The sequence below is a fragment of the Lissotriton helveticus genome, chromosome 5_1 (assembly GCF_964261635.1).
Source record: "Lissotriton helveticus chromosome 5_1, aLisHel1.1, whole genome shotgun sequence".
In the NCBI taxonomy this organism is placed as follows: domain Eukaryota; kingdom Metazoa; phylum Chordata; class Amphibia; order Caudata; family Salamandridae; genus Lissotriton; species Lissotriton helveticus.
This window is the reverse complement of record NC_136065.1, coordinates 1,373,707,443-1,373,726,245: the sequence shown is the minus strand read 5'-3', so window position 1 is coordinate 1,373,726,245 and position 18,803 is coordinate 1,373,707,443. Positions and strand designations below refer to the sequence as shown.

The 18,803-nt window shown below is 44.9% G+C and overlaps 1 protein-coding gene across 2 annotated transcripts in view; it reads right to left on the bottom strand.

Annotated features, from left to right (window-relative positions):
- Window positions 1-1,371: 1,371 nt before the first annotated feature.
- Window positions 1,372-18,803, bottom strand: part of PPARD (peroxisome proliferator activated receptor delta) — a 165,881-nt gene continuing 148,449 nt past the window's right edge. For both annotated transcript variants that reach the window (XM_078644310.1, XM_078644311.1), the window contains exon 7: window positions 1,372-6,252. In XM_078644310.1, the coding sequence (XP_078500436.1) occupies window positions 6,005-6,252 (248 nt within the window). In that variant the 3' untranslated portion in view covers window positions 1,372-6,004. The remainder of the gene's footprint in view (window positions 6,253-18,803) is intronic.

Sequence of the window (18,803 nt, the reverse complement as noted above, 5' to 3'; positions counted from 1 at the left end):
CAGTTCTGGTATTGTTAGACCGGTCAGCAGCTTTTGACACGGTCCCGAATACCAGGCAGCTTGAGCGTCTTCAGGAGATAGCAAGAGAGATAAGACTTGGAAGTGGATGAAATCCTTCCTAGAAGACAGGCCACAAGAACTTTGGTTATCTCCTTATTCGTCTGGCAGCCAAAATGTCTTGGTCGGCCCTTTGCCCCACTATATTTAATATCTATAGGACTTCCCTTGTCGAGTTGGTCGAGTTGTTTGGGGCTAAAATAATTTCCTATGCCGATGACACCAGATTGTTTTCGCCTTTAGCAAAGGAGTGCCTATTGAACAAGATGCTATTAAACCATGCCTCTCTGTGGTTTTCTGTTGGCGGAGTTTCTCCCAATTGAAGTGCAACATCGAGAAGACGGAAGTGCTCAGTGAGGGACAGAACTTTGTCTCCTTGCATGAAGTACACCATTCAGAAGGTAGTTCTCCATCCGACAGTCAAGTGGAAATAGTAAATCTAGGCGTGAAATTTGACCAAAACAAATGTTTTTCCATATTCAAATGAATTCAGTAGTAGGCAAATGCTTCAACATTTTGCGTATGATCAAGAAATTCCTGCACCTTCTGTCGGTCCCAACTAGGATTGCAGTGCTTTTTGACAATGTCTTCTATGCTGGGCTGCCACACTACCTTGTTAGAAAACATCAATCAGTACACAATGCTGCTGCCAGACTTGCTCTTAGTCTACCTAAAAGTAAGCATATTTCTCCTCATTTGCAAAATTTGCATTGGCTTCCTGTGCAAAAGAGGATCCTATTCAAGACATCTGTTCTGGTTCACAAAGTGCTTCACCACACTGGACCAGACCATCGGTCCTCAAAGATTTCCTACTACAATTCTTCGAGAAAGCTGCAATCCTCCTACAACCACCTGGCCAAGACTCCAAGAGTCTGCCTTGCTAAAGCCGGAGGGCGATCTTTCTTGCTCCTGGGGCCAGTGGGTTGGAATAACCATCCTTTAAAACTCAGGCTTATTGAGGATGAAGGATGTTTTAGGAAAATGCTCAAAACCTGGCTTTTTTTGTCCTGTAGCTCTTTTCTCCACTTTATCTTTTACCCTGACTGTTTTGCTCAGTGCTAGGACACTCCTTGGATTAGATGTGCGCTCAATAAATCCTTATTAACATATAAATATTAACATTTAGTGACACTGAAAACCAGGCCAAGTGCAAACTAAGTTGTAAGTAGCTTAGCATATTTACCACTTTTCTTCCACACATAAAACCTGAACTCATTAGTTCATCAACCCACTCATTTGACAGTCACTGCGGCACAGACTCATTCCTACACATTTACTGCAGGGAACAAACAGCAGCAGAGCCTAGTGGCTACATGAAGGTTTACGTATTGTTTATTTCTGGTTAACTCAGTCTACTTATACTGTTTATATTAAATACTGTTGATTGAATCTCTAGCAAAAATATACATCTGAATTTTAGAAGACATTAAAAGGGGAAAGGCAACAAATAAAATTTTTAATGCACAAACAAAAATTCATAGTGTCTCAAAATAGGGGTGGCGGGGGACATGTGACCCACATTAAAAGTGGGGAGAATGAGGGTGGGACACGTGTGACAGTCTCATATGTCAAGGCAGGAGGAGATGGGGCATACAATGTTATCCAAAGCAGAGTTTCAGCAGTGTTACATCACATATTATCCTGAGAGAGGTTGAGCAGGCCATATAGTTGAGGCCATGAGATAGAAGCAAATTATTAATATTCAGGTATAGGACAAAAGAAAAGTGCATTGTAGGTTTGAGTACACCAAGTGGAATCTGTTACGCAAATATGTCAGCTGGACTAGACGACATATTCTCCAGGGAAGGGAGTATTAGGTCATCCATTCCACTCAACAAAGAAGAGACTATAAAAATGCTAGGGCAAATGCAGAGCCATATTGCTCTGAGATGGACTATACAGTGGCATAGAGATGTCACACATTGTTGGCTAGAGTTGTAAGGTAGCCATGCCAGCATGCTCTAAGCAAAGACACAGGTTAAATCAGGCATTGAACAAAAAGAAAGTCATGGAGGGCACAGACAATTAAACTCATGAGGAAGACATAGCATGTCACCGGTGAAGAAAGGAGGTCTAGTTATACCAAATACCAATAAAGTCTGGAAATACCCAACCATGAATATCACAAAGGAATAAAGGTGGTGACAAAATAGCAGTGATATTCATATAGGTCACAAATTTCTCCCCACTTAATTTTCACACAACAGTACACCCATCATCCTCCCCATCAATCATGGAATCTACATGTCCATTTGCAAAGCATTTTTTAAAAAGCAAACAAAAAAAGTGGCTGAAATTGATGATTTTGGTTAGTCAAGTCACATTTAAGATTTTTGACAATTTCTAGAAGGCCAGAAGATACTCACATAAGACAATAATAGAGGAAGGCCAACAGTGACAAACAGAGGTAAGTAAATATAGGGTATATTTCAATATGATATGTAAACAATACAAAAGGACGATATTATCAGGAAGGGAAAAACTAAATAAAAAAAACAGAAGTGGAGAGAGTAAGGACAGAGCTGGGGAATAACGGAAGAGCAGCTGGCTGAGGGGTGTGGTAAACTAATCCTCAAAGAGTCAATCCCTACAAAAAACGATCCAAAGCATTATTGCCAACCCGCTTGCACCAGCAACCAATCCTTGTAGAGGTCAAACCAATACACCATCCCCAAATCACAACTAAATCCAGAAAAGTGCAATGAAAGGAAGAGACCATTTTGTCCAAATCTGGCAGATCAATTCGCAGCTGGTCCAACAGCATCCACTCAGTGGATAAATTAAGTCAGGCCTTTGCCGTCAACCAAAGTGTTTTAATGGCAAAACAAGGCTACGCGCCTTAATTCTGGCAAAAAAACGCAGAACATAGGTCATCTCAACTAATCCTTGCAGACAGCAAGGTGCCCGATACCACCATAAGACCAATTCCAGGTAGAGACCAAGGCATTTCCCACTCCAACCAGCCCCAGAGTGCCCATGCAACAGCAGATTACGATCACATCTAGTACAGGGTGAGACAAAAGCAGAGTTCTGCTTCAATTAATCCTAGCAGAGAATCAGGCAAGAGAGATCTCGCATCAACAATTAGCAGAGAGAACAACACAAGGCAAATACAACTCAGCCAATCGCTGTAGAGACCAAATCAAGGCAGACCATGCCTCATCCAGTTACAGCAGAGGCAGCAAAATACTATCAACCCCAGTGAAAGGACACCCTTTAGGGTAATCACAAGCTTAACAAATCCTTTCATCGTCATCCTAAAGAAAGTGAAATGTCGATTTACGCCAAATCCCAAATTAAGTGTCAGGGGATCACCATGCCCCTCCAGGTAAGGGAGCAATGGAAAGGCATTATTAGAACCTAATACCAAGCCAGGAAAGGAGTGCAATCGCGAGTAACTAACTGAAAGAATAAATCTCCCACCTGTATAGCAGATACAGAAAACCTACCAAAAAAAAAACACTGCCCACTAGAAGAAACACAATTTGCACATTTCTGGACAAAGCAAGGGACGGCAAACATACCTCCATGCTAGCAATTACATTACTAGAATGACAAATTACTAGTAGTACCATCTCCTCAATCTCTGCAGGGGATGAAGTACCGTAGTGTCTATAGATTGCACTGGTGATAGTTCTGTAACCTGCCTAGACCAAGCCCAATCTAAGAAGGTAACAGGCACATAGAAAATAATCCAATGTGGATTAGCATCTTGGATCTAAGATACGGCTGCTCTGCGAAAACTTCATGTCATTGTGCCTATGGGGTGTGCCATTGGGTCCAGAACTTCATGAGTTTTTTTTAGCTTGTTAACGTCATGGCTAGAGAACTGCATATGATAAAATATTCCATGCTCTGCCCCTAATTACATTAGTGGGAAAGAGGGAGGGAACACCTCCTTGCTGCTTAAAGATTTCTGTAAGCTGTGGTAGCTCACATATCCAACTGAACGTGTATTTCGCAGTGGTGTGTGCCAAAGGGAAGGCCTCACAAATGTAGTCTGTTTCACTCCAGCAAGTACAAGACCTACCAGCAGCTGCTCACAATTTACCTCTTCCATTTCACCAAACACTTTATGCTTCGCCTACTAGGAGGAGAGTTGTGCAGCTACAGGACATTGAAAGAGTTGCTGCAACAAAACTGGGCTTTTTTACTACCATCACTGATGAAAGAGGATGGTCCCTGGTGCACAATGTGGTACTGTGGAGATCTAGTGTATACCACCACATTAAAAAGACAATGCACGACCTCAAACACCGGCGACGTACAGAGAACAGGAAAAACCACGGCTTATGTAGGGTGTAGGCAGAAAGGAGACTTTTTGACATTTGCAGTGTTCAGCAAAGAGGCACTGCTATCCCTCTGAAATGTGCTTTTGAACAGGGTGAGCATTTTGCTAATTGTGCTACAAAAATAAACTGTAGACTGTGATGATGCTCTATTTCAACGCGGCAGTGGCGCGTTTGTTATATGCCGCTTAGTATTAGGAGCAGTTGTTTCTAGGCCCATCAACATTTCAGGCAATAAGGGAAACCATGCCGCAGTAAATATAGTGATGTTCTAATATCAGACGGTTTTGGTCAAGCGAAGAACCAGCACGTTAACCAACATTACACGTCTCCTTTTGAGGGGGTGGGTTAGAATCCAAGCAGTCCTAAAAACTGAAAATGGGGATTAGGCGAGTTGCTCTTTTTTGTGGCATTTTTAGACAGTGTGTTTATTTATTCGTTTTACACGGTGTCTACAGGTCACTTTTTAAACGTTTAGTGAACTGTCCTGAATGCTATTCGTGTAGAAAGTATTTAAATGTTTTACTCAGATGTGCCATGGCAGCACCATCAGTGAATGGTGTGCCTGCATGATTCATGTTGAGAGATGGAAGGTGGCAAACACCAGCTGTAAAATACGGCAGCACTGCCATCACCCGCAGTGTACTGTGGTATCTGGCAGCACAGCCTTTAGTGTGCTTTAGTTACAGTTGCCAGGGCACAATGTGCAGAGCTACCTGTGATACGTGTTGTGCTTTGGGAAGAAGAGGTGTTGCTACCTCCCTTCTGAGTGCTACAACGACAGGGACCAGTGCTTCTTAGAACACACGTGACACACCTCCGCACCACAATCCTCTAGGAGCAGCCAGCTCAAGACCGGTAAGAGCCACTGAGTTAAGCCATCTTAAAACTGAACTGCATGCAAACAAGACCTTCTCAAAAATGGACTCACACCGACACTATGTTGAGAATTGTAGCCACCGAGAAATGCAGAACAGTAGCATGTTTCAGGGACATGGGGTTCTCCAACTCCGCATGCTACCATGCACAGTACAGACTGTCTAAAAGACCGCGCTCACAACTGTACTGGCAACAGGCATCCCTAGAAAGAAAGCAGAGGAACCCACAAAATGCACACCCCAGGCAGGTCGCACCTTTAACAAACTACACAGGACTGCTGCAACAGGGACCACTCTGGCTAGGCTGCATAAGCAGAATACAGGAAATTGCCCTATTCCACCTAACTTCGTGGTCTAAACTGCCTACACAATATGAGGTCTGAAATATGCACCAAGATCACAGTTTAATATGTTCCATTATTCGGATGTTTGGTAAGCTCAGCTGCTTTTCAGTAACGACCTCCACTTTTAGTATGTTCCCAACTGTAACAGGCATTTAACCAGCTGGCTCGTAAACCACCTGAGGCCCTTCTCGTCCAACCCAAATTAAGAATCCATGAAGGCACCAGCGATGGTACCTATGTAAGTGCTTCTGCCACAGTGACAGGGTGCGTCTTTATAAAAGGAACAACATGTCCCCCACTGTCAGTGGCCCTGGTTTGGTATGACACGCACGACCCACGGCTCCGTCGACAAACGATCCAGGCAGAGTACGTGGAAGACGAGGGGCACTGGTTTCATGGCTTTTCCTTCCATTTGTGGAAAGGGTGACCAGGCCCCTCAGTACATGTCCTTATAGATCTCCTGCAGCAGCGGATGAAGCGAGGCTTCAGTCTCGGTCTTCTTAATCTTCTGCACGAGCTGCGCGTGCTCAGTCACGAGCTGCCGCAGGTCGGCCATCTTCTGCAGCAGCTTGGGGAAGAGGTACTGAGCATCGGGGTGGTTGGACTGCAGGTGAAATTCCAGAGCACGCAATATACTGTCCTGGATTTCTTCCACCTGTTTAACATTTGTGAGGCCTGGCCGATCTGAAAAGATAAAAAGAAAAAAGGTCATCTTGGAATCAAGTAACAAAACAAAGCCGCATATCATTTTTCTTTCAAGTGAAGGGAAGAGTACGTGAATGCTGGAACACACCACAGACCTAAAACAGAGCAGCACATCTTTACAAACTCAAAGGCTTCTGAGGAACAAGTGAGCAGAAAAATCATACCCGGTGATTAAATTCTCTGAAATTCTAGAGCCCCGGATTCTCTCTATCTACAATGCTCCGTGACAGCCACCAGATGGAGTAATGCGCTACAACAAAACAACATGAATTTGGGCAACATTAAAAAAATGTACCCTGAGATAGTCTGGAGGTTAAGAGGAGCAGGATTGCTTACAGAGATGCTCTTACGGAGAGGTAGCATCAGCTAAAGAAGGAACTGTGGAAGAACAGCCGATTGTTTCTTTCAATCAGCTCAACAACACTGCCCCGGAGTTGGCCTTGTGCCTTGGTGAGGTCTCAGCATGGATGGAGAGCTCTTTCTTGAAGTTGAACGGATCTAAAATGGAGCTGATGCTTCTGGGCAAACCCTGTCTACCTAATATAATACCATCTTGGCCAAGTTGCTTTGGCCCTCCCCCATCCCCCAAAGACTATATTAAGAGTTTGGGGGTTTGGTTGGATCGTAACCTTGACTTTGGGGAGCAAGCAAGAAAGGTTGCTGGAAGCTGCTTTGGGCTGATGAGGATGACTCGGAAAATTATTCCTCTCCTCCCTTTCTCTGGAAGGAAAGTGGTGGTCCAGTCCCTCATTCTTTCCAGGCTCGACTACGCCAATGCCCCATACCTAGGAGCACCTTGCTCCATGGTTAAGAAATTGCAAATTGGTCAGAACTGTGCGGCACGACCACTCTTGAATATTCCTAGCCGACAGTCAGCAGGGGCTGCTCTGGCCGTCCTCCATTGGCTACCTATTCAGCAGAGAGTGCAGTTTAAGACTCTTTGCATATCACATAAGGTATTGTTAGGTTTTGATCCACCTATCATATGTTCCCTCATCTCCTCCTACCATCCTGAGAGTACTTTGCAATCAGGCAATAAACAGTTGGCAGTTGTACCTAGAATTAGGAAAGCACGTACAGGGGGTCGTCTTTTCTCATATAACGCAGCAAGACTATAGAACTCCCTCCCCCTTTCCATTCGGTGTGAAACCAACCATCTGGTCTTCCAGGAACGTATGCAAACCTTTCTGTTTCCATAAACTGATATGTAGTTCATGAACTTGAGCCTCTAGCGCTGGGATGCCTTTGGTAACCATGAGCTTCACAAATGTTTTACAATTACAATTACTTGGTGATAGTGAGCAACTTGAAGGACAGCTCCATGTTTTGGAGAGCTCTGAATAACCCTTTTAAAAGAAATCAGCTTTCCGTTCTTGCTTGGGTGGAATACTTTCCACCCTCTAGGACTGTGAGTACCCAGAGATCTCGACCCTGTCCATTCTAAAGGCAGACAAACTCATATCTCAGTGAGATGAAGTGAAAGACTTTCTTTTATTTCAGGCACTGGGAGCCAGCCGTGTCCCTAGTGACTTGTTGGAGTCTCTAGTAGACCTGTGGGCTCCCGTTATTACCCTCCACGTAACTGCTGCCATCAGTGGACCCTTACCCGACGCCTGACATCAGTCTTCCATAGTCCCAGTATATAAACAAGCATTTAAAATACAATAGGGCTTGCCTTTGATTAAGTTAAAGCTATTTGCTTTGCTAATGATATTGTATAGCAAAGCAAATGGCTTTAACTTACTCAAAGGCAAGACCTATTACATTTTAAATGCTTGTTTTATTTGTATCTTTTAACAGCATACAGTAGTCACTTTCTCTCTAGACGGCTTGGCAATGGTTATATTTCTTGTTAAAACACATTTTTTTTTAAATGCAAGTGAAAAAGGGAAACGAATTCAAAACGCGTGAACAAATGCATGATTTGGTAAGACTATATAACGTTATGAAGGCATACATTTCTACCCCACTCTTTCCTCGGTTTCAAGGCAGTGCCATGCAACTGTAAGGGGTTAGATAAATCACTCTCAGTACCAGCCAAGAGAAACTAACTGCTGTGGAGGAGATTATTTCCCGTCTTCAACTATGTGGTAATAGCGCCCCATTAGAATGTGAGAAACACATCTGGCACCCTCATGCCCCCTACAACTCCCAGACTCTAACTTTACAATGCTACTAACAACGTTGCACGGTTTGGTGTTGCGCTTTATCATGTTTTGGGAAAAGTGTCACAATGCTGGTAACTTTCACTGTTACAATGTAACTGGTGCTCACGTAAAATCACACTATATACAACTTCAGAAAAAAGCACAAAGGGGTAAAACCTGAACATAAGGAAAAACAAATAAATGCCCATTTAGTGGCTTATTTGTACAGAGTGAACCGAGAAACCCTGGCAGATTGTGTCTTTCCCTCTTCATTTTGTGATCTTAGGCAAATATTTTACTTCTCCAAAACTCATTTTTCTTCATTATCGCTTTAAGGATCGACTCGCGCACGGGCTCTCCCATTCGAGACAGACCCTTGGCACTGCTCTGGCTCGCCTCTCCTTGTTAATGAACTGGCTCATCCACCTCCAATTTTTGAATGCTGCGATGCTAGTAAAAAAAAGTATTTTCAATTGGACTGTCTCAGATAGGCCATAATTTCCGTTTGGCATCAGGGTATCGCGGTGTATAACACAACACTGGATGAGATATTTTCTGGTGGCTATCTGCGGGGACATTTTCAAGGCGGGCTGCTTCCTAATTTTCTTTTGTGCATATTGGCTTCGGTTGTACCGTCTCTTACGGTTTAGTCAAATTGCCTGGGATGTTAAGTGCAGATGGCTCGTATTTCCTGGGGTTAAAATGCGTGTTTGCTACCGAGGTGGTTCGGAGACTTGCTGCATCGGGTTGCATATTTTTATAGCGTTAACGCTAACTGCCTCTGCTCTGACTCCTTTCCCCTGTTACTGTTATTTATTACATGTTGTACGTGCTAGGAGGAGTAGCCATAGAGAGGCCATGGCTCGCCTGCCTGGGTTAGTGTTTCCAGCCCCCTCCAGCATAGACACAAAATGGCCGAAACTACAAACCCCCTCAGCTCGCTGACGTAGCCCTTTACTTCAGGAATCCCACGTGGGGTCTGAAGGAAACGTCCTTCACATCCAACCAATCGAAACAAGCATTTACAATGCAATGGTTTTGCCTTTGTTAAAGTTAGAGCTATTGGCATTGCTCTTGACATTATTTTTATTTATGTTTTTTTTTAACATAAATAAATGGCATTGTCATTTACAATCCCACTAGCTTTATCTCTCGCAAATGACACACACAAACACACACAGAGCAGAGCCCCCCACACACACAGCCACACAGAGCCCTCCACACAACCACACAGAGCCTTCCACACACACCCACACAGCACAAGCAGGCAACAGGGGCACACGGAGGCACCCTGCATAAAAATGTAAACTTGGCTGAAAACCTTCAACCACCCCCTTTTGGGGACTATATCCTGCACTCTTACAGTGCATAATCATCTCCATCCTATCTACTCATCCCACCAACCATATTCATGACCTTACACAACCCCCACTATTGATCACACCCAACGCCTATTAATCTAATCTACCACTAGGAAACAGGACCAAATGCATAAAAGTAATTCCTTGGGAGCACAATACTAATGCCAGTAACCAAAAATAAACACACCAAAGATGATGGGAGGAATGCTTGCATCCCAATCTATCGTTCCTTCTTTGCTCATCATGCCATTTCATTTTGGACTCAGCTATATGTAAATCAGTAAGAACAGTCCAGCCTGAACTGCCAGGACGGGTACTCCCCGAACTGGAAAAGAAGCAACGCAAGACCAGCTGTGCCCTGATTCGATCTGAAAAGGGACTCACTTCTTGTACAACAATGGTGGTGCAGCATCTCCTGTCTTTATACAATTAAATTCTCAATAGCCGCCTACGTGTTTACTAGTTGAAAGAGACTATGGCTCATGGTGGCAAACAAGCAGTGAAGGAGTACTAGGTGTTGTAAGACACCCTTGGTTGATCGGGTCTTGCGATTTGGGTATAACTTGGAGGATGCTGCAAATTGCTAATGAGACAAGTTGCTATTTTATGGCTCATCATCAAACATTGACCATCTTGTAAAAATATAATCATGAGAAGTTATTTCATGTTCTCTGCTCTGAATGGCCCACTCTGTCGAAGCAACATGATTGTACCTGGTACCCACTGGGATTGATTCCAGTTCGTGAAACTGAGGGTTCTGGGGTGGCTTTCAAGTATGCAAACTAGATGAGTAGGTTGTGTGACAGGAGATAGAATATGTGCAATTTATTCTTTTTAGATGCCCAACGATCAAAGTTAATGTGACCAATCAGGAGAGAGGGATTTGCAGACACAGGAGAAAATACATAGTGTGATTACGAGGGTTGTTGACGACTAGATCTGTTATCGATTGATTATTTTAAATTTTAAATATTATTGTAGGTTTTCAAGTGTATATTTATGAAGAAATGTACAGTATGTTAACTAAAATAAAGAAGTAAATAAAGCACTCCCTGTACAAGAAACCTAAATCTTGAACTATGAGTCAACTTGATTCTGTTTCATCCATATATAGATCAAATCCCTTAAGCAGACCGACCGATTTCTCCACGCTCTTCTCATCTTGGTACATTTACCAGCAGAGCATTGATGCATTGGTGAAGAGTGCTGCAGGCTGGAGTGCAGAATGTCATTAAAACCTACCACAGAACCAAGCAGCCTTCAGCAAAATACAAATGCTTGTTGGGAGATTTCCAACTTCCTTCTTGCTCCTTTTCCTTGTCTTGTTCTCTGTGTCTATCTCTGTCTATTTTGCTCTCACTCTTTCTCTCTGAATTTTCCGCATTATCTATCTATCTATCTATCTATCTTCCTATCTATCTATCTATCGACCTATCTATTGATCGATCTAGCTACCTGACATTCATTCTTTCTCTTTTTCAGTCCGTCTCAGTCTGTCTCTCTTCCCCCTCCTTCTACCTGTCCCACCCATTCGCGTTTTCTTTTTGTTCCTTATACCTCTCTCTCTCTCTCTCCTTCTCATTCTTCTTCTCCCTTTCTCTCTCCTCCCTCTTTCTACCTCTCTCTGTGTTTCTCTTTAACAGGACCCTCTCTTGATCTGTATCATTCTTCCTTTCTTTTTTCTCTCTGACATTCTTTCTTTAACCCTGCTCTTACACTCCCTCACTCACCTACTCACCTCTTTGTCCCCTTCTCTCTTTTTTTGTTGCAGTTTTATATAGTGCGAACTCGACCAGAAGGTATTGGAGAGCTTTACATGAGCACCAGTTACCTTACACAAGGACACATTCATTTTAGGTAGGCAAGTTGAGATTAAGTGATGTGCCCAGAATCACTGGAGGTTGAGCCGAAGCCGAGACACGAATCTGGTTTACCGGCGCCAAAATCGCCAGGTCTGGCCATTAGGCCACATCCTCTCGATATTTATTTTCCCTTTCTGTCTCGTTTCTCTCCGCTCTCTTTCTTTCCCTCATTATTTCTCTCACATGCACCACTTATCTTGATCCCTCCTCTTGCTTCTTTTCTGTCCTCTCACTTACACACCCCTCCCTTTCACTTTATGTCTCGCCATCTTTGTCTTTCTTGTCTCTCACTCAATCTCTATCTCTCTCTCTCTCTCTGCCTTTCTCCTGCTGTCCCTCTTTTTTCTCTCTCCCTCCCTCGCCCTCTCTCTCGTTGTGACGTGTCAGATACACTGCTCCCCAGGCGGGACCTCAGACACCCGTCTAAGGCTGTCAGATGCCACAGCTGTTATTCCTGACAGTGGCTTTTAGCAAACACAGCCAGGGACCTCAGCCCAGTCAGCGGAAAACAAGACAAACATTGTAAAGAAAACAATAATGACAACAATAGGGAATGCCATGTCACATTGTCATGGTAACTGTTTGCATTCATTCTGCTGCTTAGCTCCTCGTGCACAGCCGGTGCATTGCTAATTGTGAGGAACGAGCCTAGGTAATTTGAGAGGAAATATGGCATTCCTTCGCCTTATCCCACTAATAGATTGTGCTAGATACACCAGGTGCTCTAATTCATGACAGACCACCAGGCCCTCTCACGTGTATGCTTATAAAGAGCCTAGTTTATAATAGGACGCCTCGCAGCGCTGTACATTGTATGCCTGGATCTAACTTGGCCTTCTTCACTGGATACAGAATGATTTAGGGGTTCTTTCTGTTATGCACTATGTAAAGCGTTTAGGATGACACCCGTGATTTACACCTGCCTCTCCCCTATCAGGCGTAGGCCCTACTAAGAGCCTCGTTAGATCTGCCTCGGTATTTTGGTGCGGTAATACCGCACATGGTAAATACAGATATTATGGGTGTCCTATTACCCAGGGGTGGGTTTAACGTATTCTGGTTTCTGCGCCTCCTATTTAGGAATACTGCGGGAATACACTGTACTTTCGCTCTTACCAAGTGTGCTATCTCGGAATGTGAGTATTGTGCCCATACAAATGCTGGCAGAGCAGCAGCAGGGCCCAGCAGAGCAGGGCGGGGGGCAGCAGGGGCTCGCAGAGGTGTTTCCTGGGGCAGCCGCCCAGGTCCACCATGGTGCGGCTCCGAGCCCCAAGCCTCTGGTGGTGGTGCTGCTGCGCTCGGTAGCCCATTTAACTTACCGGGCACTCTGGTGGGGGCTCCTTGCGACGGCGGCAATCTCCTGGGCACTTCTCCGGTCTCCCTCTTCGGCATGGGAGACCGGCAACGTCCTCCGCTTCTCCCGGGGCTCCCTCCAGGCCACTGGAGCCCCGCGTGGGCCGCCATACTTCTTCTCCTGGGCCGCCGTCCTGGCGGGGGCTCCTTGCGATGGCGGCAATCTCCTGGGCACTTCTCCGGTCTCCCTCTTCAGCATGGGAGACCGGCAACGTCCTCCGCTTCTCCCGGGGCTCCCTCCAGGCCACGGGAGCCCCGCGTGGGCCGCCATACTTCTTCTCCTCCTGGGCTGCCGTCTTCCTTCTTCCCCCGGGCTGGGGGGGGGGTGGGAGGGGGGGGTGGGCACTTCCGGCCGGCCGCGCTAGGATTGGCCGGCCGGCTAGTCACTTCCGGGTCGCCGCGGGCAGCGCGGCGGCCCGTCTCTAGCTCAGGCAGGCGGGCGGCGAAGTTTCCCGATGGATGCGCCGCTCTCAGGGCGAGCCTCCGATGGTGGCGAAGCTGCGGCCAATCGCAGCGCGGCTCCAGCGACGTGGCGGCTCAATAACCACTCCTAGCGCGGCGGCACTGAGGGGGCTCGACCGCCTCAGCCAATGGGAGGGCAGCCTCCTTCGTTCTTGCTCTCCGCGGCCCCGGCGAGATCCTCAAGTTATTCTCGGCCCCGGGCAGCGGCGGCAATCAGGGAAGCAGCGTTTGCACCGTAGTAGGAGGCGGCCGAGCGCTCGGGGTGCCACTAGTGCCTTACCAGATTCGGGGGCGTTCCCGAGAATCGGCTTTCGGCTGACGTAGCGTGACGTCGGCAAAAGCCAAAGAATCTCGGGAACGCCCCCGAATCTGGTCCGGCATTGATGGACAGGCCCCTCGTCCAATGGCTAGGCTCCATTTATGGAGCCAGCCAATGAATGACGAGGGCCGACCCAAAGCCACACTACAGTTCTCATCAGGTTTTCGCCTGCGCGAAAAAGATGCGCAGAGCGCATCTTTTCGCCAGGCAAAACCTAAAAAGGCAGTCACCAGTACAAACTCTAATTGGTAGACTGGACTTACTGGAAACTGGATTGTCAGTCAAGACACACAAGGGTCGGCGGCGTTACACCACTCCCTCCTGCCAGGGCAGCCTAATGAGCCTGAACAGTTGCTCAGTCAGCTCCAGCTATCAGTTACCAAAGAGGCGGGTCAAATTGTGACCTGCGGGCGGAACCAAGAGTTAACTCTCACAGCGCCGGGCTCACCCTGTCCTATGCCTGACCTCTGCTGGGTAGTATATGAAGGGGTAGTGAGCTTATTTACCGAATCAATGGCACACGAATATGTTGATTCTGCGTGTAGGTGTTAGAAGGATAGCCTCAATATGTACTATTGGAGTCATTAATAAATAAAATGTAATATCAGATGCTGTTTTAATATTTGGGCGCCCTTCGAACGTGTTTGAACAAACAGTAGATTGAACTATGTGCTTATAATTAAAAAGATGTCCAAAACACTGTCATAATTAATATGAGCCCATGGTACCCGCCGTCGCTCGCTCTGCGCAACGAGGATCAAGGGGCAGGGCCTGTGCGTTTGTAAAACAACCTGGAATATGGGCACATGTAGCAGTGTATCCATGCCTAGGGAACCTACTATATGAAGCGCCTTCATCAGATGTTTTAGTGGTACAGGAATCGCCTAACCAAAGGACCACAGAGACCACAAGTAAAACAAGCGTGGTACTTGCAAAGTCAGCCGCTTATTTACTTTCGCATCCCACTTTCACTTTAAGTGAAAGCGCGATGCGAAAGTAAACACGCGGCTGACTTTGCCAAGGCTGAGAGGGAAAAAAGTGCGTAGGAAGTAATGAAGGGGCGAGTGTCACGCCGCCGGTAAAAGATCAAATCCCGATGGGCATGGCCAAAAGCAGACAAGGCGGCAACAAGGAGGGACTAAGAAGCCTCCTGAACAGCATTTTGCATGCAAGATGACGCCAGCCAATCAAAAAGATGGGCGGGGCTTCAACTCCGCCTCCGAGAGCTTTGGAATCTGTATTGATTCCAAGAAGCTCTCGTATGACGAGAGCAGCGGATGCGCGCTGCTTTCGCCAGCCGAGACCTAAACAGGAGACAGAGCTGATCCCACCTGTTATAGGTCTATCTCTCTAGTGGATGTAGAAGTGATAATCATAGGGAGAAGTCATCTTGGAGAGATTGACTAGCTGGGCCAATGAGAACATTCTGTCTGACCTACAATTTCTGTTTAGGCCCAGAAGGGGAACAGTGGAGCAGAACTTAAATCTATATCTCTTGATCTCAAAATACACTAAGGCTAGTAGAAGTGCCATTTGTCCTTTATGGACCTCAGCTCTGTAACATATAGATATAATAGATATAAGCTTTGGGCTGAGCTAGGGGTCGATCAGTACCTCTATGCCTTTCTGAGATCTCCATAATGGTTTGACAGGAGTGGTTAGATATGGTACTGAAGGGGAATGTACTAAGTCCTTTAAATTAAAAAGAGAAGTTTGATAGGGCTGCATCCTCGCACCATTCTTATTCATTATGTATATTAATCAGCTGGAGGGGATATTATCTAACTGTGGGGTTGATGTCCCTCAAGTAGGTGGTAGAGTGATTCCCGCACTTTTATACGCTGATGATGCAGTTTCAATGGCCTGCAGAGCCAGAAGCCTTCAGAGTCTTTTAGACGCATTTATTGTTTTATACCAAGTTTAGACCTGTTCACAATTCTTTTTAAAAATGAATAAAAATCACATTTTATGCTGGGTGGCACAAAGAATACGAAAACCTCTAGTTTGTCAGCCCAAGGTCAGATCTTAAGTAGGGTGGAAAACTTCTCCTACCATGGGCTTTTACATAATTTCGGTCTTAGTTGGCAACCCTTGGTTAAGAAAAATGAAGAAAGTTTAAAAAGGGCATTCTCTGGCCTGAACGACTTTGCTTGTCGCTTTGGCACAGGCCTCCAAAATTATTGATTGACATATAGAAGGCCAAATGTATCCTAATGGCAGCATTTGGTTGTGAGATCTGAGGATATGCACCTGTCAATCAAATCCAGGTGACAGAAAACTATTTCTTGAGTTGCCTTTTGGCCTTGGGACAGGGTACCAGCTGAAACTATTCATGAGAATTGGGCATGAATTATATTACCGATTTTACTCATCTTTGTCAATTTTGACTCTGGTGCTCAATATGGTACAAGGAGGAGCTACATTTAAATAGGTTAATTCTCTGGAACGGTTTGTCCCTAGACAATGTTTCTTATGTACGATGGCTATTACATAAAGTCCATCTTCAAAGATTTAGGGAGACCATGTTTATTTCCAGATCCCAAGGGCATTATAAAAAAGATCTGCCTGGGTTAAGCAGACCTTCTCCCTCAGGTTGGCAGCTGAACGGGAGGCCACTGCTTTGTCCAAGCAGTCTAGGCGTAAATACATAATAGTTAAACCCTTTAGTGGAGTTCAGCCATACCTCCTCTTGGAAATGCCCAACCATCATCGTCATCTTTTGACCGATTTTAGACTGGGCATATTAAATCAGTTAATGTTTCCCCAAAGGGGTCTGGTGCAAACCATCTAATTCGCCTCTTTGTATTCGTGACAATGCATCAGTCTTATCTTGTAATTATCTGTCCCAGATTCACTACTATTCGACACAAATATATAAGGCCCATCCTGTGGTCTATGGATTTTAAACAGATTAGACCTGCATTTTTATATCTGCAACTCTTATCCACATCTCAACTGGGTTTTTATGTATCATGATTTTTGGCTTGTGTCTTTAGAGCAAGGTTTTTAGTCTTTCTTGTTCATAGACAGTTCTAATGGAAGTCTTGACTGATATTTCACTCTGTGATACGACTCCTGCTTTTGTGCGACTGTGAGCTATTGAGTTTCCCAACCGTTATTTTTTCTGATGATTATTATGTATAGGTTTTATATATTTTGTATTGATATTTGTGTAATGTTATTGTAATGTACAGTTGTATGATTTTTGGCACAAAAATCGAATAAAGTTCATGGTGATGACTTGGCCAATGAAAGCTTAGGTGTATTAATGATGTAAACAGTGGCCCAAAAAATCCACCTTTTCAAGAATAGAGTTCTCTATGTTCTGCTCTCCAGCATGGGTATCCTTTGAACTTTATATGCTTAGGGCCATTTCTAGAAATCAAGAAGGAAGCCATAAAACTACTGCAGGATATTTTTAAAAGAAAGAATATGAATATGGAAGCCAAAAACTGAGCTCAGACATTGTAAATTTGGAATTCATGTGCAATGGACAATTTTCTTCACACTACACCTTTGTATCCACCACCTCGAAATACAGGAGAATGAGTGATGCATATGGACGAGAGACATACCAATACTCAAAAAGTATTGTTACAGGCAAGCCCCTTTTCCTTCCGCTGCATGATCTCCTACCTAGATTTACACCCTTAGAACAAGTATGACTCATACACTGTAGTACATTGGTTACCGACTCCATCAAGGTAAAAGAAGAAAGCGCTCAAAGTCCAAATTCTGAGCTGCCTCCTCCTCTGAGAAGTCATAAGGATGTGGAAAGAATGCTTTCTTATTCCAGTGAAATACAGTCAAAGGTTTTGAGGTGTCAAAAGTTTGCCACTCACTTATCTTCCAGCTTTATGTTTAGACCACCACAAAAGTCGTCTATTAGAGACGATCCAAGTCATAAGAGACCACTGCTAAAGTGTGTCAACAGGAGACCCGATAGGACTGGGTTGAGGTTGCAAGAGACATTTGGTAGGTCTGATAGATAGCACCAAATCGGGCCAGTCAAAGGTCTTATGGGCAACATTGACTTCTGACAACAACTTCCCAGGCCCGTCTCAAAAACCAGCAATGACTGCAAGGTGAAGTATTGAAAGCAAAGATTCTCTCTTTGCAGAGAGGATAATGTCTTGGCGCCATGTGTCTGAAACAGGTTGAAGTGGATTAACACCTACATATCTAGCTTTTTGATCCTGAAATGTGAGCTGGTAGAGGGCTTCCTAGCACCCCATAGGAGGTCTACGTTCTCTACAGATAAGTTTAAGTGCACACAGACTAGTTCCTCCAGAACTATGCACTCAAGTAGAGTGTTGCAAAGAAGGGGTGCAGTACTCTCCCTCCCTCCGTGGCCAAGAGAGCCTTTCTCTGGGGATGGAGTAGAAGGCCCCTCTCAAGTAGATGTAGATGGTCAAGAACAAGTTTTGGTGAGGTTAGACAGGAGCCACATGCTCACTGATGATTCACCACTTGATCTACAGAACCCCAAGTATCAAAGGACCCAGAGGAATACATATGAACACCCTACAGCAATAATATTAGTTTGAAACCTCCCTACCCCCCAGACACCATATATTACGGCACCTTGACCTTCCAGGAGCAGAACGGACTACATTAATTGTTCATGTGAGTGGCAAAAGTGTGTATTATGGTTATGCGATCACCAGGTCCGGGACGTGGAAGCAAAAGCTTTCCAATTTGTTTGGTCATTGAGACACCTGCTCATACAGTCTGCTTTAGTTGATCATCCACATTGAGATATTAACAGGAACATGCCAGATTTAAGGCTCATTCCAAAAGAGATATTGCCAGCTAGCAAAACTGTGGAAAGTAAACACCCTGGATTCCTTAAACAGAAGATATATGTGCCGTGTAGATCACTACCATTGCAATGGTTAGTTTGAGCACCTTCAGAAGGACCAATCTGATTTCTCCCACAGAACAAAAGGGAATTCTCAACAGAGAACTTCGACCCAAACTCTATACAGTCAGCTGGGTTTATGATTTGCATAAGAGGCAGGCAGAA